Source organism: Tachypleus tridentatus, chromosome 11 (assembly GCF_004210375.1).
Source record: "Tachypleus tridentatus isolate NWPU-2018 chromosome 11, ASM421037v1, whole genome shotgun sequence".
NCBI classification, from domain to species: Eukaryota; Metazoa; Arthropoda; class Merostomata; order Xiphosura; family Limulidae; genus Tachypleus; species Tachypleus tridentatus.
Genome location: NC_134835.1, coordinates 37976684 through 38003174, shown reverse-complemented (window position 1 = coordinate 38003174; position 26491 = coordinate 37976684). Strand labels below are relative to the sequence as shown.

General features: G+C 32.8%; 1 protein-coding gene across 2 annotated transcripts in view; it reads right to left on the bottom strand.

Moving 5' to 3' along the window:
* The window catches only part of LOC143231952 (basigin-like), a 44145-nt gene extending 21715 nt beyond the window's left edge, over positions 1-22430 (bottom strand). The window contains exons 1-2 of one of the 2 annotated variants that reach the window (XM_076466840.1): positions 22153-22417; positions 8017-8310 (exon numbers count right to left, since the gene is read on the bottom strand). In XM_076466840.1, coding sequence (XP_076322955.1) covers positions 8017-8310; positions 22153-22210 — 352 coding nt within the window. In that variant the 5' untranslated portion in view covers positions 22211-22417. Of the gene's footprint in view, positions 1-8016; positions 8311-22152 lie in introns of both variants that reach the window. The other variant, XM_076466841.1, reaches the window with a different exon arrangement.
* Between the last annotated feature and the right edge of the window lie 4061 nt (positions 22431-26491).

Sequence of the window (26491 nt, the reverse complement as noted above, 5' to 3'; positions counted from 1 at the left end):
ACCAAGTGGAAATTAACCACCTAGAGATAATTGATGTGCTCAGAAAAGGAACCAAAGCACATATGCAGGGCACTACACTACTCTGGAACAGGTATGCTCTTCACCTGGTAAGAAGGAATTTAACATAACACAGGTGGATAAAAAGGATGTGCACAGGCTTAATTCATTCTGCAAGATACAATCCACAGTGAAAAAAAAAAAGGTGTGAATTTGAATTGTCCTCCATTGCACAAACCAGTCTGGAAAACAGCCAACTCGCATAGATGAAGAGCTTTATTGCCACAACAATGAGACAAACTTTATATTCATAGGGAAAAATGACAAATCAAGAGACAGTTTGGTAAAAATAACAATGGAGAACAACAACAAGGCCTGGTTATATATTTATCCAATCTCAACTAGACAGATGAGGTTCCACAACCAGTCCTTGGACTTAAGAGGTTGAGGATCACTCAGATAAAAATCGAAAGAATAACAACTTTGTAGTTAGCGCCTATGGACCATGAAATATATACAAACCAATCTCAATCTTAAATAAACAGTGTCATATATAAATCAAACAGAATTGTGAAAAGGAAGTTACCATTTAGCCAAAATTTCAAAAACCACCTTAGAAGCAAGATGTGAAACAAATCAAACTTGTAATTATAGGGTCATGTCATTCCTCAACTGTAAAAACAGGACAATATCTGCATTCAAAATTACAAGAAGGATGTGGAATATTTACTCAACCATAGGAACAGTGTACATACATCCTATTGTTGGTATTGCAAGGTAAATGAAGTCCCCCAAACTCAACCACAGGAGCAGAAATAGAAACCTCCTATAAACAGAATTAATGACAAAGGGATCCTCTACTGCAGGAAACAGGGTGATGTTATCTGGAAAAAGGTATTACAAGGAGTATCCTACATATGGTAGTCCTGCTGCTCTAACTAATGATCAGTTCACTTGGGAATAAGTATCTAGGGAAAAGGAAGGAGAGAATACAGCTTTATCCTCTTCTCATTAAGTGGACAAATGTATGGCTGTATTGGAAAGTAAATTCCAATTTCACACTCAGAAAGAAGTATTCTTGGTCCACCACCCAAGGCAGCAAGTGTCACATAACACTATAGAGTAAATCTGTTCGGGATCGGAATAGGAAGACAGGTGTGAAAGTCAAGAGGGCTTCCTGGACAACAGAAATCTTACAGGTAAAGACCAGTGTGAATAAATGATTACATAAGAGAAATGGTAGAGGATTCTGGCAAAATTAACAGCATAAAAATCCAATCAATGACATCTGCAAGTGAGGAAGAAAAAGAAACGTAATAAATCACATACCTGATTAATCAGCCATAAAAAAAAAGTGTAAATGTGACAGACCAAAATAAAAAGATGCCAAAAAGAGTAAATCCAATGTTCATCTCACTAATTGTATTCATCCTCAGGAATACTTCCAGGTTGAAAATGAAAAGTAATTGCCAGTTAAACATAGAAGCCTAACTCCTTGTGAATTAAGGCCTGCGCCTCCTCAACATATCAAATCAAACCCAATTCCTGGATAATTTTACCAAAAGTGTTTTCTACTGTAATGGGAATTTCTGTTATCAATATGCTGATTGGTAGAGTCATTCTAAATTACTATAAAAGTTGGTAACATTAAATAAAAAGCAAAAATCTGAAACGGAATAAAAACAGTAAAACAAAACTGTTAATATGGGTATTGAAATATTAACAAAGTACAATCATAAATGGCATTCATATGTGAAAAACACACATCAAAATGATGCTGTGTTAACTGAGAGTAAGAATTGAGCATGAACATCAGAATAAACTAGATGAATCAACATATGTGGTACAATATTATTGGTTATGGGTGGTCATATGTTATAGATATGTTCAAAAGTGGCATGAAATTTTGGAATATATAGACTGGTACACTGAGTATTAAAATTTTTCAATAATGCTCATGGGCAGAAAATCAAGACAGCTTTATATACATTTAAAAAAGAATGTATTGGAAAATACATAAAGTAATTTTAGTTGTTTAACCTACGATTTACCATGAGTACATGTTTGTACATTAAAGAAAATTGATTAAACTATGTATATACAGCACATTTCAAACACATTCCATAAACATAATTACATTTTTTGTAATTGAGGTAACTAATATTGAAATCTTCATATTCTATTAGTTACAAAATAAATTTTTTGAAAAACTGATACACATGTATTAAATCTTAATTAAACAAATCAGAAAATAACTATAATAAAGACACTATACAATTCAATGCATCATGTCAAATAAAACAAAAACTAAATTAATACAACCTCACTAGAGCTGGGTGATTAATGGTGGTTGCTAATCAGTTAATTAATGGCTGGCCCCATTAACTGATTGCTTTTGATAAATAAATTTGATTAATGTTCCTCACACCACTGTGCATACAAACCAAAAAGAGAACTAAGCCTTAAACTAAGCATAACATTAATATTTTAATTAAATAGTTGGAATAATCCAAACCCAACTTCAAATAGTTGATTATTTTTGTTACAATTGATTAAACTGAAATTTTTATTAATCAACTATTTGAAAAACCACAAAATAATAATTGGGCACACTAATTTTGATTAATAAGTTATTTTTATGGGGTACTAATTATTTTGATAGGTGTTCATTGGCAGTTAATCATATCACCCAGTTCTGGTCCTGTCACACAATTTTATACAAGTTTAAAATGCAACTAGATATCATTTTATTCATTCATACAAGTTTGTGTCCAGGCTCATAGTTCTGAAAAAGTATACACGCAAATAATTTAAATAACACAGTGCTCCTCTATTGGTACCAAAAGACATTTCACATAAAATATATAAAGGAAATGAATCATTACTTAAGAAAATCCTTACCCCTAAATATGTGACATTACTGAGTGTCACCTGTTTTTGGGCTTAAGTATAAAACTAGACATGTAAAATAATTGTTTGTGATGGGTTTTAGAGAACAAAGTACTTCATTAACATATATTGTGATATACACAAATGTTTAGTATTATTGATAAAAGTAATATAAAATTAAGTGTGCATTATTTATATATTCTGTACACATAATTTAAGTTTGTATAAAAACCAAAGAAAGAGAACTATATTAACACTTTTGCAACAGGCTCGGTATAATACAAGAGTTCGTTTGCAAAAGTATTTGCATTAAAACTTAATACAGCACATGCATCTTCATCAAATATGGTAGACTTTTAGTAAGGATTCCAAGTATTTCGTAAACAGAAATCAGATTTATTTAATGAAATATTTTTACCAGAGATTTGTTTGTGAAAAGAGTCTGTTTCATTACTTGTCTGAGTGCAAAATGATTTCATGTTACGATTAAAAACTATTCTTCATCCTCAAAATCTTAAATATTATTTGCAATATCTCTAAAACCTCCTAAATACATCTCAAACATTTGTTTTCAGTTAAACTTCATATTTTATGTTATTTTCTATACTCTATGTGGAGGTCTGTCATTTGACCAACCTCATTACCATCATAAAAATATTAGAAAACAAATATAAATTATGCTGGAATTACTATATATTATAAGAAAATACAAATGTTTAGTCCAGGTAGCTTAGGTTGCACAATTCTATTTATGAACATGTATATTTATTTTTTATTATACTGAGCTCATGCCAACCTGACATTATACAGCTTGCACTGCGCACATGCTCTCAAGTCACACGTCCAGTATAATAAAACAGACCCTTAATCTTCCCTGTCTTGGCTGTGTTTTAATGGAGTAATGATATTTTAATGTACAGTCACATTTCAAATATTATATATATAATGTACAGAGATTATTAATATTTATTAATAAATTGTAAAACTTATTTTTCTTAACATATAAAACAATAAATCAAGAAAACAAGTACCTCCTCTTGATAAGACCTTTGTACTTAATTATTGCTGAGCATAGGTTGCTGAGCCTTTTAAAATTTCATACATGGAGGATATCAAACTTTTTTTCAGGTTTTACAGATACAGTTGAATAATCAAAAAATCATAAATAACTGCAATGATGCCACAGAATTTCACTACAATTTATTAAGCTTAGTAACTAAGTGTTTTTTGTCTTTTTTTAATACATTTTATAAAATATGAAACTTTGAGCAGACTAAAGACACAACCTACCTCTTTGAAAACTTGAATCAAAATAACAAGAAAGCCTTTTCAAAGATTAAAATGATGGGGAAAAAAATCATTCTGGGGACACTAAGCTGTTGATTGGTTAATCAAGTTATACACTGTGGTAAGAGCATACAAGGGACTTTTCAAAAAATGAAAAGAGTTGAGCAGGGCCACCACGTTTGATTCAGTATATAAGCCATATCTCAGCAAAATAAAAAAATAAGGTTTTTATTTTACATTCTATGTTGTCAATATTAGTAATTTGAGTTACTAATTTACATGAAATTATAGACTTATTATTTTAACATCACAAACATCTAATTTTAAACAGTGCTGCATTTAACATACCACATGGCTCACTAAAGCTAATATATATATATATATATATATATATATATATATTGCATATAACTTGCATATAACATTTGAATTATAATCCACAATTTCATTCCAAACTTACTGACATAAATTTATAAAAAGTTCAATAAAATTTTGAATACAAGTCAGCAAATGTGATATGGCCTTTGAACCCTGACCTGTTATGAAAGTGTTAAATATATTTAAGAATGTGCATGCACCCCATAAACTCCAGAACTACATATAATTAGAGTCATCTCAAACTTACAAACCTTACTTCTTTACCTGTGTTACATTAATTATGAATCAGCAAATAGACCATACTTGAACCTACACTACAATGGCAACACAGAGGTAGCAGTTGACACAGTTCTAAGTAAAATATATAATATAACATTTACACATAACCAGTATCATAACAGTCTTTATGTGATTAGAAAGAAAAAACTATACACGAGTACAAAAGGAATTATTCTTTCCCTAACTATTCACATGTAAGTTCCAATGCCATTTTCCTATTGTTACAATAAAGTAAACTTTTTTTGTTCATTCATCATGAACATGACACTTAGCATAATTATAAAACAAATACATGATGCATTTCTGTAATACACACATCAAAAATTAACACTTTAATTTAATCTTTATAATATATCCTAATAAAGAAAATGTTGATTTAGTAACATCAAAATCTATTTAAAATAATTGATTTCTGTTAGGTCACTATTTTATTTGGTTTTTAGTATGCATTATGTAAGTTGTATAATTTAATAAAACATTTCAGTCATTTTCTTTTTATAATTTTTTTAAAGTTATGTTACTGATTGCAGTGATTGTTTAGAAGACCTACACATTCATAAGCTATTCTAATCATTGTGAATAGTAATAAATATTCTTTTGTTTAAGGAATACTGTTAAAAATAATAACTATTCCTCTCATTGTTTTGATTTTAAAAATAAACATCTAAAGATGGGGAGGTAAATGCAGATGATAGACACCTTGCAACTCAGTTATTTACACATGTAACTGCTTTCACTGAAGTAAATATTGTACACATATTCCATACGTATGGAAGTGCATTAACTAGTCAAGCTTAGGATTATCCAAGTACGCGTGTATATGAATGTGCGTAAATAACAAAACTAAAACAAACACCACACATGAGTATAACCAAAATTAAAACATGCATAAATAATACAAAGGTGTTAAAAGCAAGCAGTGATTAAGGGAAGGTTCACAAGATTTATGCACTCGTATGCTAATGCTCTTCTCTACAAAACTTATAAACTGTAAAGTAAATAAATCCAGAGCTCAGTGATGCTTCAGGAAAAGATGGCTCAAACCAAGGTACTACAATATGTGCATAAGCACTTTATATACAATTTACTCACTTTTATAACTACTTATCTCTAGAAAATATATTTCTAAAGTTGCTTTATTTTGGAGTATCTAAAGTGTCTAATCATTTGTTTTGAAATATATATAACCCCACACATGGAGTCAAAAACAGCCTAATATTACACAGGAACAAGGCTGCAATGAAATCAAATATTGACATTTTTTCAGAGTTCATTTCTGGGATTGACTTTCATCTTCATACTTGGCAATTTCATAATAAAATTATTTGAAAATTTTACACCTCATACGAGCATGTTCACCTGGAAAATATGTATTGTGTATTACCACCCACCTGCCTGTTATACTTGTACACAACATTTCCAAATTTGTGACAATGACAGCTTAAATTCTGAGCTTCAAAAACGAAACCTTTTTACATTTAATATATGTACAAAATATACACTATTTTATGCTGCATCAAACAACTTTTAACAAGTGATAAACTAAACTGCAGAAGAAAAAAGACTTTTAAAGAAAAGCTCACCAACAACTATCACCAAATGATAATTTAAAAAATGGGAATTTAAAAACCTGCAACTAGGGATTATTAAAAAGTAAGTAAACATGACTGGATATACTGTAGACATTATTAATTCAAACTATAAACCTCTAATTTGACTCTGTGGTGTTACAAAGAATAACATTTGGTGGAGTGAAAGTTAAGGAACTGTGCATTTAGTAAATAACGTCTACAATGTCTCCACCTTGTTCTCTTATAATTTTTAAATTCCCATAATAAACATAGGTAGTAGTTAGCTGGTATGATTCAAGGTGATTTACTGTAGCTATTAACTATCTGATTGCATTAGTTCAAGAAGTAAAAACCTTAAGCTGCAATTGGTGATTGTTGTGGATATTTGTTTGAGATTATATTGAACATTTAGAGTTTGTGTAACTAAATTCTTTATATATAATGTATAGCAAAGGTCAAATATATGCCTAGACTAAGGACCCCCCCTACTATATAGATAGATTTAAAATTTTGCTAATAGAAATGTAGCCTTTTCAAGTAAAACATATACACCTAGATCATGTTACAGATTTAATGTTCATCTATGATTGCCTGGTAAATTCCTGTTATACCCTGTACTCAAGTCTTTTAAAGGAACACTAGAATTTTGAGCAGTTTTTCTTTTTTTTGCAAGTCTAATATACACACACTTTCCTTGTGGAGTTTTGTGGGTACAGACTGAGCAGTCAATAATAAAGATTTTAAAACATTTGAAATGAATCTTTACAGTATAAGGCATTTTTGCCTGAATATCCTCTTAGGGTTTTGTGCAATTCATTGCAAACCATATTGTGGTCTACTATCACAGTTCATGATTAATAAAATCTTGATGTTTAAGATAGTAGATGGTTTAAACATAAATCAGAACATTCAAGTTTCATAAAAAAAAACAGAAAAACGAAGAGCAAAGTGTTTCCTAAATATATGTACCAAACTTTTAGTACCAGAAGTTTATTAGAAGTTTTTAAGTTTAAATTGATCCAACTACTGGTTGCCCGATTTCTTCACCATATTATAAAAATACAAAAATCTTGCTACTGATTAGTGTTTAATTCAGTGATTCAAACACATTGATGATTAACTTTTTATTATCTACCAATTTTATAGCCTAACAATAAATTTAACTTCTTCATAAATATGTGGATTTAAAAAAAATGTTTTCAGAACTGTACATGTGTGAATAAAGTCACTTAATGATAAAGCTATCGAATATATTATTCTACACGCCACTGTGATATACAAATAACACTAATGACAACTAATAAATATTCCAAATGTGTCTTGTTTTATTTTATTGGAAGTGAAGATGAACAGGAGAATGAAGTCTGAAAAAATAATGTACTTATAAAATCCAAAATTGATTTCTGTAACCTGTATGTGTAATCTTTAAACTAAACAAAAGGCACTAATATTTTGTATTTACAAATAAACAGTACAATACATACTAAAGCAACTCATTTTCACAAGAAAAAGCTTATTTTTATGACTTAGACCAATATTATTAAACAAAAAACAGAATGTACAGCACGTTGGTTGAGCCATCTTTTGGTCACAGAAAGAAAAGCTCACACCTTACCAGTTAGCACCACAATACGATGTGAATGTGGGCTAAAGCTGCTACACTTGTATTCTCCTGAATGGATAGGTACTGCCTGTTCCACCGAGAGCTTCATGAGCATTACATATTCAGACCCAAAGGACGGAGAAGTCTCCTGCTCTAGGAGATACCTATTTTTTGTGTCAGGCACAACAGGCACCCCATCTTTATACCACAGATGGAGACCAGTTGGACGCACACGGCAGGTTAAGGTAAACTTACCACCTTCCCTGACAAAAGTTTTGCCCGGAGGAACATCTCCATTTGTTACAACTGGAAAATGGAAAAGCTGTATCTAGTCAACATGCCTAATTAGTAATAATTTGTACATTTGAAAAGCCTTCCAAATGTATCCATCACAATAATATTGAGTATTGTCACCCTAAACACGATGGACAAATGTTTATACTGTTGTAGTAATTAAAATTTACCTGTTTATATTAATCATCAACTTAATAACTATAAAATGAATATACAGACAGCTTCTTAAGCTGTGTAGACATTTTAAAATTTGTTTACAAGTATTCCACAAAAAAAAATCTTCTCTTACTTGGTGAGTGCATAAATAGTTACATTTGCATATCTGTTAGAATAGTAGACTAACAAACACTTGCTCCTAAGTTTATAACTGGTGCATTTAAAAAAAAGTTGCACTATCTTGCATTATTTTATTGTTATCTTAATATTTACAACTTCCATATGGATAATTAACAATTCTTTTACAAAACTTATTAAATGGATTAGGCCTAAAAGTTCCTTCTGGTTGGTTAAAGCATAGTTAATTTTCTTACCTTATTTATTCCATGTAAATAACTCTCTGCACAACCTCACACCACTGTCATGATGTTTTTGTGCATACCACAAGCATTGAATGAAACTCACATCTGTGCTGCACCAGTTTGTCTATTAGTATCACTAGACAATAGCCTTTCACCAATAGGAGGACAGAGTAATCTGTACAAATGCTACCAATGGAACAAATACTCAATCTTCATGAGACAAAAGAAATGCATCAAATATGAGAAAGGAGCTGTGCAAGGAGAGATAAGTGTTGATACAAAGTACACTTTCAAGTGAGGAAAATGCTAACTTCAGGAACAACAGTGCTAAAATCTCACAATTGAGAAAATGAAGATGCAAGTGCAGACCAAAACTAATATGATAATCTCTCTGAAACAAAGCATCAGAAAGGGAAATTCATAAAGTATGTCACACGCTAGAGATGAGTGCCTCCAGTGAAGCATCATTCAGTGTTAGGCTGTATCCATCACATGCAGAGAATACTCTTACAGTAATACAAGTTGTAAAGGACTTTTTGTAGCATAATTGTAATTATCATAACTCACCAGGAAGACAAATAGATAAGTTCAAAAACCACTATAAGTTACCTGAAGTTGGCCTTTTCAGTCCTGGTAACAGGTTATTTGATGTTATGGCCATTTTCAGAAAATAAAAGTTGTAAAAGACTTCCAGCAAAATTTTAATTATAACTCACCAAGATGACTAATGGGTAGTTCAAACAACAGCATTAGTCATCTGAAGTTGGCATTTCCAGTCCTGGTTTTGAGTTATTTAACATTACAGCCATTTTCTAATTTCAAATCAAACTAGATGTACTTGATTTTTTAAAAGGGAATCATGTTAAAAAATGTCTAATGTATAAATTGAAAAACTTAAATAGCAGTAAAAAATTAATGGCCTTTAAAAAAATAAAAACATTACAAAGGTGGACAGTGTCATCATCACCAATAACCCTGTCTAACATTACAGATAAACCTTGGGACAGAAGATGTTTACAATGGTGCCGTTGTTGAGTGTCATAATGATGGCAAGAAAGTAAAATGTGGATTATTGTTACACACAACACATTGGTGCATCAGTCCCAGATAAATGAAAATGATAAGTTAAAAAATTGTGACCAATGTGTAGTCTAGACAGGATAATGTCCTCTTTCCAATCCTTAAGGAAGCAAGATGGCCAAAGTCCAATATAGGGTTTTATTTGGAAAAGCTTATTTTTGCATTGCTCACTCCAAGTTGACTGCCAGCTGGCATGAAGCCAAGCTCTGAATACTGGACCATAGTCCATGTACAGAACAGGCACAGCAATAATAGAGCCAGAGCATATAGATTCAGCTGTGGTGCCAGCAAGCTCCTTCCTGCAAATACCAACATGGCCTGGTAACCAGAAAAACTGGATAGGCATAGATCTTAGAGAGAAATGGGCCAGCCAGTTTTGAATATCAGTGAGAACAGGGTGTGAACTAACATGAAGCAAGTTCAGGGCTAGTAGAGAACTAAGTAAGTCAGTATAAATAGTGCAATTTGAGTACTGCTTAGCTTCTATGTGATCCAGGGCAAGAGAAATGGCATACAGTTCAGAAGTGAACACAAAAGCTGTAGAGGGGATTCTGCATGCAACTACCGAACCAGAACAAAAAATAGCAGAGCCAACACAGTGACCTGATTTTGAACCATCTGTATAAATAGTAATAAAAGGATTGTTCAAAAGATGTTCAGCAAATAACAAACAGTATTTCCAATTGGAGTGTCTGCTTTTCTCAGAAAAATTAAAGATGAGTCACATTTGGAGATTGTAATAAGCCATGGTGAGATGGGCTGACCATGGATACAGCAATGTTATCCAAGGACATCCCAATTCATCCAATTGCACCTGGATATAAAGGCCAAAAAGAGCAATGGCAGATAGTCTTTTCTGAAAAAATATGGCCCACTAAGGAATGGCTTACAGATATTGGCAGGATCAAGTCCTGCGAGAACAGTGAAAGAGGGCTGGTTTGCTTGATCCAGCTTCCACCAGGGCACACGGATCAGGTGGCATCAACCACGGCCAGTATGTCTCAAAATTATAGGAAAATGATCACTGCCTCGTGGATTATTGTTAAACTTTTCATGAAAAATGGGAGAATAGTGAAGGGGAGCAAATTGAGAGATCAATAGCAGTAAAGGACTTACTAGGTACATGGAAATAAGTAGAAGAACTGCTATTGAAAAGAGAAAGGTTGTGATCAGAGAGCATATGCTCTACAGAGTGATCCCTCCTATCAGTGTCAGCAGTTCCCCAGGATGAAAAAGGGAGACAGCAACTGTTCAATGAGAGCATCAAGGTCTGATTGATTACATGTCTCTCCAGGTGACAGATAGAAAGAACAAACATTGATGGTATGACCCAAGGAAACACAGATGGCTATGGCCTCCCAAGGTGTGTCGAGTGGCAAAGACAGGGTGGACACATGCTGACCAACCAAAAATGCCACCTCTCCATGCACTTGTCCATCACACAGCCTGTCATTTCTGTACAAAGAAAACCATTGTAAGGTGACCGTATCAGTAGGTTTCAGAAATGTTTCCTGTAAAGAAAGACATACAGGATTCTAGGAAGCAAGCAGTGCTTTGGTGTCATCAACGTTAGAATGTAAACCTCAACAGTTCCATTGTATCAAGATGGCCATTTCTATTTATGTGTACGCAAAATGGGTGGAGAGCCCTTCTGTTTACAACCATGTCTTTTTTCTTCATTGTGGACGTGACCAAAGGATCGTTTTGCATCTTGTGGATGGAGAAGATGTACCCTAGGAAATGCCCATATCCAGGACCAAAGGAAGTGGATCTTGAGGTTTGTTGGAATGCATGTTAGAGACAAAGATGGGTGTTGAAGTTGATTTATCAATTTTTTTACCATGGAAGTCAAAAGACTTTTCATTTTGGAGGCAGAATAAGATCCATCTGCATTCCCATTGTAGTCATGGAACAAAGTGCAGCAGCATAAGTCCGAGATAAAGTAGTGGACAGCAACTTTTGAGCCTCAGGATAAGCAATATTTTGAATCATTTTCAAATGCTGCACCCCTTTTTCTTCCAACCATTTATGACAAGAACAAAAGTTGGACAGGTAAGAGCCGCTGTAATTGACACTATGAGAGTCCGTTTCACACTCATAGGCATCATGGTCCTTGCCACCTCAATGAGCACGCATCAAGGTACCATGACATGATATCCTCGGGTGACCGAACCGCTGACAATGGAAACATCTGAGAGGGTTTGGAATGTGTAGCCATACCCTGCAATTAAATAACCTGCCTTGATGGTGGCAGGTGAGTGTGGTGATGTAAATGTCAGGATGAGGACATTGGTCCACATCGTAGTTCCATCTTTGCGAGTGGAGATATGGCTCACTGCAGAAACTCCTTGAGTGGAGAAACCACCAAGAATCTCTGACTCAGGGATGTTCTTGAAGTCCCTCTCAACAATAACTCCTTGTGATGAATTCAAAGTAGCATGAGGTGTAACCTCAATAGGTATATCCTCAATTGCCTTTGAATGCAAGAGGAGTTCACTGTGTTGAGATGGGGATGTTTCCATCAATATGTCACCAAAGCAAAGCTTTTTACTAATTCTGGATAGCCAGCAAGTCCCTCTTGTCCCTTCTGAATGAGAAATGGAGACATCTGCCCTAAAGATTTGTCTGAAAGAGAATATAGTATAAGAAAATGAGGTACAGATGTAACAGATGTTGAAAATTGCTGCTCAGAATCTTCAAGATGTGGTTGTTTACCTGTGGACTGTTTTTCACTATTTTATTTAAATTTTCATTTGGAGGATCCATAATAGAAAAAGAATATTCTGATGCCTACTGACCATACTCACCATGGAGCCCTGCGAAGGGATGCACTACAATGCCAAACAAGGACACTGCAGCAACGCCAGGGTTTCGTAAACGCTATTACCCAAACACCAGCATCAGACACAAAGTTCACAACACCTGTTGAGAACATCCAACTCTGGTGCTTGGTTGACTCTAACAGAAGTGGACTAGCCAAATGACCCAATGGAGGGCCACCTAAGGCTACCTGTCTGCAGGAATTCAAGGCCAAAGTGATGTGTTAGGGTTGGACCCCTCAACCTCCAGGATCCTCTCCTCCCCTTCATGGGTCACTATGCACAGCAAACATGTGGGTGGATGTTTAGGTCCCAAAGGAGGTAAATTGAAAGAACAGAACCTTTCCTGGGAGATCCCCTCACCATGTACAGGAATCCACACACATGAAAAGAACCTCTCCTACAAGAAGAGAGTAATATATGACAACTTTGATATTTAGAAGTTCCATGTTTCAAAGACACAAAAGAGAAGGATGAGCCCACTCAACAAATTGGTTGAAAAACTCTGAAAGGAATACAATACACAATATGGTTCCACACACTTAAAGAATTTGACTGTCATTTAAATAAAATGATGCCTAAAAAGAGCAGATCACAGTCAAGGATGCTATTTTGGATGATACAAGAAGGAGCCATACATAACAGAAATTAAATCCCAACTCCAGGCAAAAGCTGGTAAGACCTGGCTGAAAGCAGTAGCTTTCGGCTACTGCTAAGTCATAGAAAATGTCCAACAACAGACAAATCTAAATGTCATGAGTGAATAAGCAGAAGTAATGAGTGGATGAAATAACGACAGTATGAAAACAAAACATTAAAAATATTGTCTTTGCTCATCCAACTAAAATTGATAAAATCATCAGTCTTGAACCAGGAAATGAGAAAAATGTGATTCAAGTACAAAAGATCTGTGATAGGTAATACATTTCCTGTATTTCTTGGAATGACAGAAAGAAATGGAGTAAAACCAAAAAGAGGAATTAGAGACCTGTTTCATAGTGTTCGTAACCTAGACAGAGGGCACTGCCTTCTCAAATGCCAAAAGTACAAGGGAGATGGAAACAACTGGAAAAGAAGAAAGAAGATGTTGAATGAGAGAAATATGGAAATCCAGGAGAAAGAATTATATGATCCAAAGATCTTTTGCAATAATGTGTAATGTAGTAGCACCAACTTTTCACTAGAGTGGAGTTAAGTGATAACCCCAAAAATTAGTCACCTCCATGATTTCTGATAATCAGCCCTCCAGGATAGAGACAATGGGCAGTAACAAGAGGATGAAAAACTGGAGAAGAAGCAGTCCAGTAAAGCAATCAAGGACAAGGTTCCCCTGGACCAAGAAAATCTGGAAACCAAAGTAAGCAAGAATGACTACTGATGAATAAACTCCACTCAATATTTTATTTCAAAGTATGAGAAAAACCTCATCTCAAAGAAAAGATTTCAAACAGATAACTAAAAATCAAGAAAGCAAACAACCAAAAGTAAGATATGATGATCAAACAAATCCTAGAAAGATGGAAACCAAGTTAAATGGGACACTGCAGAAAAAAATATAGGGGCCAAAATGACAAATACATACTGAAACTGTCCCCTATGAAGATTTCAGGGTCTCAATATTAAATCTCCATGAAAGGACAGAGCAAAAGCCAGACAAAGACACTCAAACAGCAACTGAGAGACAAAGTAGAACAAGAATTATGAACTGGAAGAAAATGAAGCTCAAGAAAAATAACAAAAAATAATCTTAACCATACACCAGAGAATAAACTTCTTGAAGTTGAAGAGAAGAAAATTGAGTGAAAGTAAAGCTGAGACAAAAATTATTGGCCTGAACACAATTATCAAGGGAAAGGAATAGAAAAGATAGATAGGAGGAGGAGCCACATGCAATAAGGTAATCCAAGACTCAACAGGAACAACTGGTGAAAGAGAAAGTTTGTCAAGTACTTAATGAAGCCAAGCATGAAGGTACCACCACCTGTTTCATTAGACAAAAAGAACCAGAAACAAGAGCAGGTTATGAGAACAATTAGTTAACAATGTTAATAGACAGGGACAAATTCAACTAAAACAACATAAACAGGAGGTTGAGAATCTTAGATCTGAGGTAGAATAGAACTAAACCCCCAGTGCAAAATAATAGTAGCACTACTATCCATCAGATAATCAGAATGTTCCTAGTCACCTCTGAAGCAGTGGAAAATAACTATGCAGTAGTGTCAAAAATATGGACATTGGAATTCATTTTTAAAATGATCCATCTAGTTAAAGTTGAGTGAAGTTTTAGTTGGAAATAAAAGAACATGAATAAAACAAAATGTTAAAAATAAAATTTAACTAAAAGTAATAAATGCAATTCAGAAATCCTATAATTACAAATACAAAGAGAGAAATTCAACATATCTGAAGACAAGTATTTTTCAGGGGAGAACAAATAATTGTTTCAATGCAAGAGGATGTTTCCACCATCCTAGAGGTGGAGCACTACAGACTAATCAAGATGATGTCATACGCTGGCATAGAATACATTCATATGTCTGGAGATAGACGTTTCATTCAAAGTTTGTGGTGTGTGCAAAACCTTTCACAGTAGTGACAAAATGTAATAGCACATTAGATGGAGAGAAGTGAACGTATATTTCTGAACTTTATATTTTTGTGTTTCAACCATGGAAATATTTAAATCTTTCTAAAAGCTTTGTTGTTATGGTTAGTGATGTACACAATCACCCAATTATTGAGCATTAATTACAAACAAGATTTTTTCTCTCTATATTTTGGTTGCTAATCTGTTGTCATTATCTGAAGGAAACATGAGAAGGATTAAGATACATGTGTGGTGCTAGAAGCCATTAACTGAAATTTAATTTCCTTTATTAGAACAAACTTCTGATTCTCTATCTATGCTGTCACACTGCCTTTCTAATAAAGACTCATTAAAATTCTGGCTGCTATCAGAACTTAGCACTGTTAAGAGTTCCCCTGAAGACCACAGAAAATTAGCTGCCAAAATACAGAAAGAAAATTTTAATACAACCACGACAAAAAAGTAAGTAACCACTAATTAGGCTAAGGTGACTGCATAGAGTATAAACCACAGCAACATAATTATCTGACGAAAACAATCTTACTGTAAAAACTTGTTCTGTAATGTATCATGGTACATGTATTATTAATATTTTAAGTCTTAAAGTTAACACAAAATATAGAATTGATTCTGTTAACTTTGTGCATATGACTATTAACTTTTAAAAACAGAACATACCAAATTGAATGCATTCTCATAGTTTTACACATCACTAAACATTATAGCATTATATATGCATTTGAAATTAGCATATTGAGGATACATGTCTTAACAAAATTCTTTCTTGTGGCTTTATTCATAGATATGCTCAATCTATCAGAAATTTATGCTGTATAATAAATAAAAATTACACTTATAAGTGTGAATATTTTTCTTCAAGAGAGCAGATCCAATTTAGTCGTATCTCCAAGCCTATATGCTAAACAGAATAATACTAAGAAAATAATGATACAAAGACTCATATCCAATTTTTAGTGACCATGAAAAAAAAGAACACTGAGATGTAAATGAGATGGTAACACTGTGCTGATCTAAAGTATTACATCATAGTTCTCATACAAATGAACATTTTGATGTGAATAGTTTTGAAGATATTAAGTAATAGCTTTTAAGAGGTTGGTCTGGTAATCTGTGGAAAAGTGATGACAGGCTTCAAGGTTTGTTGGAGTCACCTATCTGTAGATGAGTGATTACAAACTTATGTTCCAGAACAAGCAGTGTAGACAACTGCAACATCGTGTTACAGCAAAAAGTAGAAGAAAACTTGATACCATGTTTAGTACATTAATCAAATGACTGAAATAAATATAACATAGGTCATAAAATTTTAAAACTCCAACCTGGCACATTAAACAAAATTTTTAGGTGTAACAAAAGATTTTTGGGTGCAGAAAAATAAAATTGAACCCCCACCTCTTTTCAAAGTGTCCATTAATTGTTAATTTTTCAAGTATAGGAATATTTGCAACAAAGCCAACATTATCATAACTACTGTTATAGGTCTGAAGGCTTTTATACATTAGGAAAATTCTGCAATATGATTGAATACTTCACCTTAGGAAGTTAACCTAAACAACCTTAAATATCAAACTAAAACAAAATTACATATGGACAAATTACGGGTTATCTTAACCCAGTGACTGGATTGCTCCACTACACAAAACTGTGCACCTACAACAGGAATTGCTTCTGTCATAGCAATAATACTAAATATAAAGAATTACACAATTAAAATCAGGTTCCAATTAATATTGCTGAAAACCTTTGTCTTGGACTCATGACTGGTATTAGAACACCAGCTTTATCTACAGATTAATAAATAATAAAAAAACAACATTTAACACCAGGCATGTATAAAGTTGTGTGTCCTGTAACATGAGTGATGAAACATTGTGTGATTCAATGTAAATTAGAGTGTGTGTGTGTGTGTGTGTTTCAAACTAAACAGTTCAAATACATTCATAAGAAGTTGGTAAATAAATGAAACTTTCATTTACTAATGGAACTTTATTGTGCTATAAAGCTGAGACTTTGTTGCTCAATTGCAAAAGGTCTTTGAAGTAAAAATGAAACCTGTACAATATGCTTCAGCAATTCATTACATAGAAAAAATAGTAATAGTAGTAATGTTACAAATATGATCGGTATTAAATTGAATCAGAATAAGCTGCATCCTCAATGCAAAACCAAAAATCAAACTGACAACCAGAATAGCTAATTCTAATATTTATAAGTAAAACATTTAATATGTTGTTTCATTCACATTTTGGTACCCCAATTGTTAATAATATTTTGGTTATACAACATGTTTGCTGTATTTAAGATTTTGATTTACCGAGTTGTCAAGTATCTTTAAAAAAATATCCCCACTATCAATAATATAGTTTTGTTATTTCTTTTTTGTATCTCCAATCACTAACTGTATTCTTTCTCTTTTCAATATTCTCTATGTAATGAAATCTTTGGTATTTATTTTGTTGTACAAAATTCATATTAAATATCATACACACACAACTATCAATGAGGATAGTCGCATGACAGAAGTTTGACAGAGCACCAGCTTTTGAACATAAGTGAGAATTAAGGGTTTTAGATTTGTGCTCCAATAAGGGTTGATCTCATCTTTTAATCTAAACACAATTTACATGGTACCTCAACTCCTCCAATAGGCATAAAGCCAAAACCTTATGAATACTATGCATGTAACATCTTTATTTTTATTGTTTATATATTAATATAAAGAGAGCATTTACAGGATAATGTTTCACCTCCATAACCAATGACTCTCACTTTAAAACAAACTAATTTTCCATGTCGAATTCCTATTCATAGAGAGTTTTGCAAAAATTTGATGTTACTTTAATAAAGCATAATTTGTGAAAAATGAACTAGGCCACCAAAATTTCTCTCTAAGTTACATAAATATTCAACAAAGTTTTTCTGAACAATGTTACAATTGTGGGCAATTGCTCCAAGGTTTTCTTTACATGAATTGAATCATCATATTTTTTGTTCAGAGAAAATTGTTTTTTTTAATGTCTTTTGTATTTTCCAACCATTATCTGAAAACGTTTCTCTTATATTTGACTGAAAAATGTCTGACAATTGTTTTATTGAAACAGAACCATTTCTTGCTAACGAGATGCTAATTTTATGCAACAAAGTGCCAACAGTTCTACAACAACGTGTAATTTCTCATCTTGAAAAATGTTATAATTACCTAATTAGATTCTCACTTTGAAACAAACACACTGTTGAAGTAACTTTCCTGATATAATTCTCACTTTGAAACAAACAAACCTAAGATTGCAAACAAACAAACTTTCAAGATGTCTTTAAAAAAGTAATGAAAAATAAAAAAGGTAGCCTATATAAAAAATATTTTGGTGAGACATTGCCCTTTTTTGTCCAAAACCTGGTGTGACATTGTCTGTATCCCAGTATTTATGTGCAATCAATAACTTTTAAAATGTTCTTTGTTTAAAAGGATTAATCTTGCCTTATCAATTTGTTGGAATTTATTTTAAGAATCCTTTCTTTTTTTGAATGAAAGCATAAACACTGCTGCTGTTTTCCTCTGTGGTATTTTAAGGTACACTTGGTCAATGTAAGTCTAAGTTAATCAAAATTACAACAACAAGAGGTCCAGGAGGAATGCAGTGAGAAAGGATATTAAATAAGAAAAGTTTATCTTACAAAAGAAAACATTAACAAAGTAAGATGTATATAAAATGCATCCCTGGAAGAAAGTACACTTCACTTTAGATTTACTTCAGTGAATGAAATTTATGGCCACTGGACATCAACAAAATTTAAGGCAAATCTTACCAGCATAAAAAATAATTATGAGCAAGAATAACTTGGTTATAAACTCAGCTCTAATCAGGACTCAAAAGAATGCTATTTCACCCATGTTATTTGACTAATACCATTAACATACATACAAAAAACCACTAAACTGGAAAAAATCCTCAATAGCTGCAAAACTAGAAACTCTTTTATGCAGGATTAGAGTATTTTAATCTCAGAGACCTTTTTTCCCCATTTTATTAGCTATGCTGTGCCAGCAATATAAAGCATGAGGTGTGCATATATTCAATTAAATTTGTTACTCACCAGGACCTCAACCAGCCTACCCTTAAATTTAAATATTTTTTGGTAGGATTAGAGTAAATTAACATACAAAACCTTGAGCATGGTCAAATACATCCATTGAAAAGGTTTAACTTTCCAAGTCCAAAAATGTAATTAGATCTCAAATCAGTCAATAATATAATGGAACTATGAGCTAAAAGTTTGTACTTGAAAAAAAAAAAAAAATGGATTCATTCTATAAGCCACTGTGCCACAGATAAAAAACAATTAACATAAAAAGCAAACCAGAGAAAAGCACATCTGGTTTATTTTTCTTGATCAGATGTTACAGGGTAGTTATTAACATACGTCAAGACTGGATACATCCTGTTCATCTAGAAGTTGTAATCAAAATCTTTACTGATATTTCAAAAATGTCTAAAAACCAAAAATTATTAATTTAGTAACTTAAGAACTATAATATTTGCATATCACATCCTTACTTTTAGAAAGCCTTTGATAAGCTATTATAAAGTTTAATTAGTTTAAAAAAACAGACTAGTGGAAAAATTTAAAGACAAAAGTTGTAATCAAAATCTTTATTGATATTTCAAAAATGTCTAAAAACAAAAATTTAGTAACTTAAGAACTATAATATTTGCATATAACATCCTTACTTTTAGAAAGCCTTTGATAAGCTATTATAAAGATTAATTAGTTTACAAGACTGGTGGAAAAATTTAAAGACAAAAGAATGACTTGATGATAGAAAGTATGTATAGGAGTGATAATAAATGGGCATCTTTCTTCCAACTGAGAAGGTGCCTATGTGACTTTTCAATACCTCAGGAGTCTGTTTAAAGATTTGTGTTGCTCATTATTCTTATAGATTCTTAGATTGTGCTATTCCTAATTGTGATTAGAACAAAATACTAGGAAAGGTTGGATCTGTTGAAAATTCTTCTTTATCCAGAAAGACTCTTGAGTATTGATAAACCAGCCAGAACATAAAATGGTTTTGATGTTGAAAAATGTAACATTTTGCTTCAAAATTACAGTAAGAAATTTGAAAAGGTGTTTTTTCATGTATGAAAGATGCAATGGTATAGTCGAAGAAGGATCTAAAATGACTAAAACCCTAAATCATTTTGCTTAAGAGCATATACAAGGCTTAACTTTATTTTTTAGTGTTTAAAGTACAGAACAAGATTATTTTAACAATGCACAAAGTCCTGGTGAGATCTCACTTAGAATACTCTAAGCAAATTTAGTCTCCTTGCTATAAAATGATTATCAACTTGTTGGAAAGAGTCTAAGGACTAACTACTAAAAAATTCATGGGGCAATCATCCTATGAATTGTCAACATGATTTAAAAGCTAATACCTAGATGTAGACTTTTCTCTCAAAACATATTTTTGATCAAATTATAAGCTCATGGAATGATTTTTCTGATGTGATGTCCAATTACTTTAAATTTCTTAAAATGTGTTGATTAAATATATTAATATGAAGGTCAAGGTAAAAGGATAATAGTGAACTTCAATATGAAAAGTTTTTTTTCATTATAAATTCTAACATGCTTTTAATATAATAAAGGCATTGAAAAAAGTAGAATTTCATCCATGAAGAGCATACCACTTATACAACCATATAAAATACACTAACCACTATCATACAACATAAGGCTGAAATCAAATTTATGAGAACTTTATGACTGTATAAAATGATAAACATAATTTTCCGGTATTACCACCAGTAAATAATATTTTTTTTTTTTCACATCAAAATAAAAATAAAATACAATGTAAGAGCATACAATTTCTGACAATCATTCAAAACACCGATTTATTTAAATTCTTGGAACACCAAACAAATCTTCAAAAACATAATACAAGTTACGTCTTACCACTCATGCTAACAAAAAGTAAATGCTATACACATACTTACAACTTATTACTTTCGACAACAACAAAAGTTGTTTTCTTAACAAAGTTTAGTAATTATTTCAAAAACTTATATTCTTTTCACATACCTAGAATCACTATTAAATGCTTCAGTGTACTTTTATAGCCTAAACATCACGCACAAAGCTTTTCATACTTGAATGTATATGAAACAGTTATACCGAACAAAGAATATAAATGCAAAAGACAGAATAATTTTTACATTAGGTTCTCAAACTGAAGAATACTCAACTTGGGGTATGCTTATGGAAATTTTTAGTATTATCCCAAACCCCTGCACACTGCAGTGTAACATTAATAATTATACTACATTAATAGTAACAGCTATATGAATTGGGTATTAAACATACTGTGGGATATTCAATAATTCATAATCAGAAATTCTTTAAATTAAGTCCACACTGGCAGAGTAGACTTTGACCATTTTAAACCTGAAACGTACATTCTTAATTTGAAACTAAATCGTACTTCGAGTTACAACTTGGATTAAAACTTACGTGCATTTAGTGCTAAATGCACGCAATTTTTTAATTCATGTTACAATTCGGAACAAAGTACGATTTAGTTTCAAGTTAAGAATGTTCAAAGCCTACTGTGGCAACGTAAGTTTCAGAAAATAAAAAAAATGGGGCATTCGTTCTTGTTTATGAATTACAGGATTAAATAATGCAATTTTTATTTAGGCATAGGGACGATCTATCGTAGTGATCATGATAATATATTATTAATTTCGTGATCTTCAAATCCAACTACCAACTAAACTTAAACTTAATTAATTAGTCTAACTAAACTTTAACTCGAGCCTACCTCCACACACAAGGATGAGAGTGAAGATAACCCACAGAAATTGCACCAAAAACATCATAATTACCACCTTTGAAGGAAAAAAAAAAAAAGAAGAGGGATTATTAAACGAACAAGTATTTACGATAAGTTATCCCCAAGGTTAAATTAATCACTATCGTATTCGAGTGATATGAAATCATCTATTCTTGCACGTATATTAAATAAAACTGATCCCCCTATATAATCTTCGTCAATCGATAAACAATGTTCCCTGCGCTATGCCAAAGCATTGTGCGCCCTCTTAACCTTGTCAAAACATCAATTTACTTAAAATGTGATTATTAGGCACAAAAGTTCTGCCATTCTTAATTTTTCTTTCATTTGTAAATTGTTTATAAGATCAATAAAAGTATTAGACGGCAACTATAAAAACATTGGTTATTGGACTAATAAAATATCTCAGTGTGGTCTAAAACCTTATGCCATTACAGTCAGCTAATTAATTTTATAACATGTATTTGCACTGTATTCTCATTTGTTTTGAATTTCGCGCAAAGCTAGTCGAGGGCTATCTGCGCTAGCTGTCCCTAATTTAACAGTGTAAGACTAGAGGGAAGGCAGCTAGTCATCACCACCTACCACCAACTCTTGGGCTGCTCTTTTACCAACAAATAGTGGGTTTGACCGTCACATTATGACGCCCCCACGGCTGAAAGGGCGAGTATGTTTGGTGCGACTGGCATTCGAACCCGCGACCCTCGGATTACAAGTCGAACGCCTTAACACGCATGGCCATGCCGGGCCATCTGTATTCTCAAGACAGCTGGTATGAGTACGAAAACTTTAGATTAACCTGAAGATTACCTAATAAGGTCGAAATGTTGTTCTGTATTTTATTTTAATTTAAGTTTTAATACCTATTCTAGCCGACTTGAGAATACATTTTTACTTTAAGTGGGTTTCTCGTCATCACAAATGCATTTGCATTATAAAATGACTTACTAACGAGGGCCATTTTGCCTTTAAAGACAAGCTATCCATCTTTGTGCAAAATAAAAACTTATCCTATGCTATTCAAAATATCATAAACTCCCTTTATAAGTTCAAAAATATCTGCTAAGAGCTGAGTTAGAAATGTTATATACAAAATAAAAATGAAGACAGATAGGAAAAATAACACATACAAGGAACAAACTTTCATTTAAACAAAATGTGTAAGTATTTGTATTAATTGATCAGTTTATAGTTTTTTAGTGATTCTGCTTTGACTGGTGCTGGGATTCAGAAGGGGCTTTTCAGAAACACGTTTACACAGGTTAAAGACAGAATTAACTTTATACATGCACACGGAGGGTAAAGGCAAAGTGAATTTGATTTACTGTTGATATTTGGGCAAAAATGTTGATAGTACTGTATACTAAAATCGAATGCTACATATTTCAAGTATTACACTATGTAATAGATTTTTATTTTTTATTTTTCCTGGGCAGAAAATATTATTTCTCAATTGCTTATGCCTAAAGTAAATGGAAAAGGCCTGTTTTCCTCTTCAAACTTTGCTTTTGTGAGCTGGGTTATGAAATTTTCAAATTTACCTATTTTCCAAAACATTCCAGGTATATTCAGTGCTAAGTATCTGATAGAGAATTTTCTCGAACTTACAAGAATTTTCAAGAACTTTCTAGAATGTTGTAGAAGAGTAGGTAGACGTTGAAGATTTAGATTATAATGTCAGGTGTGTAGCTGATGAAAGAAACCCATACTACCCCAATCAAAGAGACCTCAATGACTTGGTCTAACAAAGTCGAATGTCGAGCTTTTGACATCTAAATTCAAGGAGTGGAATTTATTAGATGAAAGTGTGCAAATCGCAAGTCAGTGGAAGCGTCACCGACATTTTTCAAGCTTTTTCACTCGTCAAGATTGGCTTTGCTTCTGTCACAATGTATCTGGTCTATGCGAGGAAATTGGAATTGCCTGTAACCCGAAAGAGTGGCACCTCTTCATTGCAGCTCACCTAGAAGCCTCAAAAGCTGTGCTGCTTTATGACGAGAATAAGTATCCGTCTCATCCCATGGCTCATTCGATGCACCTCAAAGAGGAATACAACAGCGTCAAGACCTTGCTAGAAGCCTTGAAGTATGATGAGTATGGCTAAGAGGTTATCGGATACTTCAAAATGGTGGCATTCCTAAGGGGTCTCCAAGAAGGCATTACCAAGTTTCCCTATTATCTTTTCCTTTGAGACAGCATGGACACCGCAGCGCACTACAACAGGAAGCACTGGCCACAACAGGCCGAGTTTTCTATAGGAAGGCACAGTGTCAAGCGAAAGCCACTAGTGTGCTTCCATAAGGTGTTGTTCCCACCATTGCACATAAAATTGGGTCTCACGAAACAATTTATTACAGTTCTAGAAAAGAAGTACTTTCAAGACTTCTACCCTGAGCTGTCTGAGGCAAAGGCCAAAGTTGGTGTTTTCTTTGGATCATAAATAAAGAAGATCCTAGATTGCACAGAATTCCCAAAGAAGCTCAGTGGAAAGGAAAAAGAGCTTGGGGCAGCTTTGTCGCAGTTTTTTGGGGATTCTTGGACAATCACAAAGTCGATAATTGTGTGGAACTGGTTGAGGCTCTGGTGAGAACTACGGCAAAATGGACTGCAGGATGTCCCTGAAAATCCATATCCTTTACGCTCATCTTGATAAATTCAAGGAAAACATGGGAGCATACTCAGAAGAGCAAGACGAGCGCTTCCACCAAGATAAACTGGACTTTGAACGCCGCTACCAAGGAGCATATAACGAAAACATGATAGGAGACTATATTTGTGGGCTGATACGTGAAAGTAATTTACATTACAGTTGCAAATTTCAAAAAACTACTCACTTCTAAACATTTTTGTTCGTTTTTGTATAACTTTAGTATAAATACATGTACATCTTGATTCATATGTTCTTTTATTCACACCTTATGTAAATAAAAATGTGCAAATTTTCCTGTTTTTACATAGAAAATAGGTTAATTTCTAAATTTCATTATCCAGGTCACAAAAGCAAAGTTTGAAGGGAATAATGGCCATTTTCTATACTTTTGCAACATAAGCAATTAAGAAATAACACATACTATCCAGGAACAAAATTTGTGTTACGTAGTGTTATCCCAAGTAATATTTAATTATAGGGAAGAAAACCCTAATTGGCAGCATTCTATTCAAAAATTTGCGTCACCGATTGAGCTGGTCTTGGACATCCGCAAAGAGAGTCACACATGGCCAAAGTTATATGAGAATCCACCCGTTAATTAACAAATATGCATGTTTTGCCTGAAAAAAAAAAACAATTATTGGTATATTCCTTCAATGTTTTGACGTGATTAATAAAATGGCAAACTATATACCGAAAATCTGCAAAAAAAAAATAGAACTTATTTAAATATAACTAAAGATATATTTTAAATTAGTTTTTGAATAATAAAATTTATGACTATTTCATTTACTAAAATGTAATAACTCTGTCTAAAGCTATCTCAACTGGGGCTTAGCTGTCTTTTCCAAATCTAAAAGTTGTGTTCCATTATCTCACTATTTTCACAATTCAGAAGCCTCCATTCTATTTATTCTTTGGATAATTTCGTACAATTAAACAAAACTACCCTTTGCTTTGCTTTTTTCAAGAGAAAATAAGTTAAGAGGTCTTAACCTAATCCCCGTAAAATAACAATGTGTAACGCAAATTTTGTTCCTGAATAGTTTGTGTTATCTCTTAATTGCTTATGTTGTAAAAGTACATAAAATGATCATGATTCCCTTCAAACTTTGCTTTTGTGACCTGGATAATAACATTTAGAAATTAACCTATTTTCTATGTAAAAATGGGCAAATTTGCACATTTTCATTAACATATGAATCAAGATTTACATGTATTTATACTAAAGTTATACAAAAACGAACAAAAATGTTTAGAAGTGAGTAGTTTTTCGAGATTTTCGACTGTAATGTAAATCACTTTCACGTATCAAGCCCCAAATACAGTCTCTCATCATGTTTTCGTTATACGCTCCCAGGTCACAAAAGTTTGAAGATAAAAATAGGTATTTTCCATTTGCTTTAGGCATAAGCAATTGGGAAATAACACTTTCTGTCCAGGAACAAGAAAAAGTAAAAATTTGTTACAAAGTGTAATTTTTCAATCCTTAGAACACTGAAAGCAACCATCCTTTAATAGTTGTGAGAACTAAGAGTACGAATGGATGCGGTGGCACATCTGGCCTGAAATAGGATAATGCTTCACATCTGTTGTTGAATGTTAAGAAAAATGTGTTGATTTGTGTAGTTTAAGTTTTACAATGTCAATAATTCA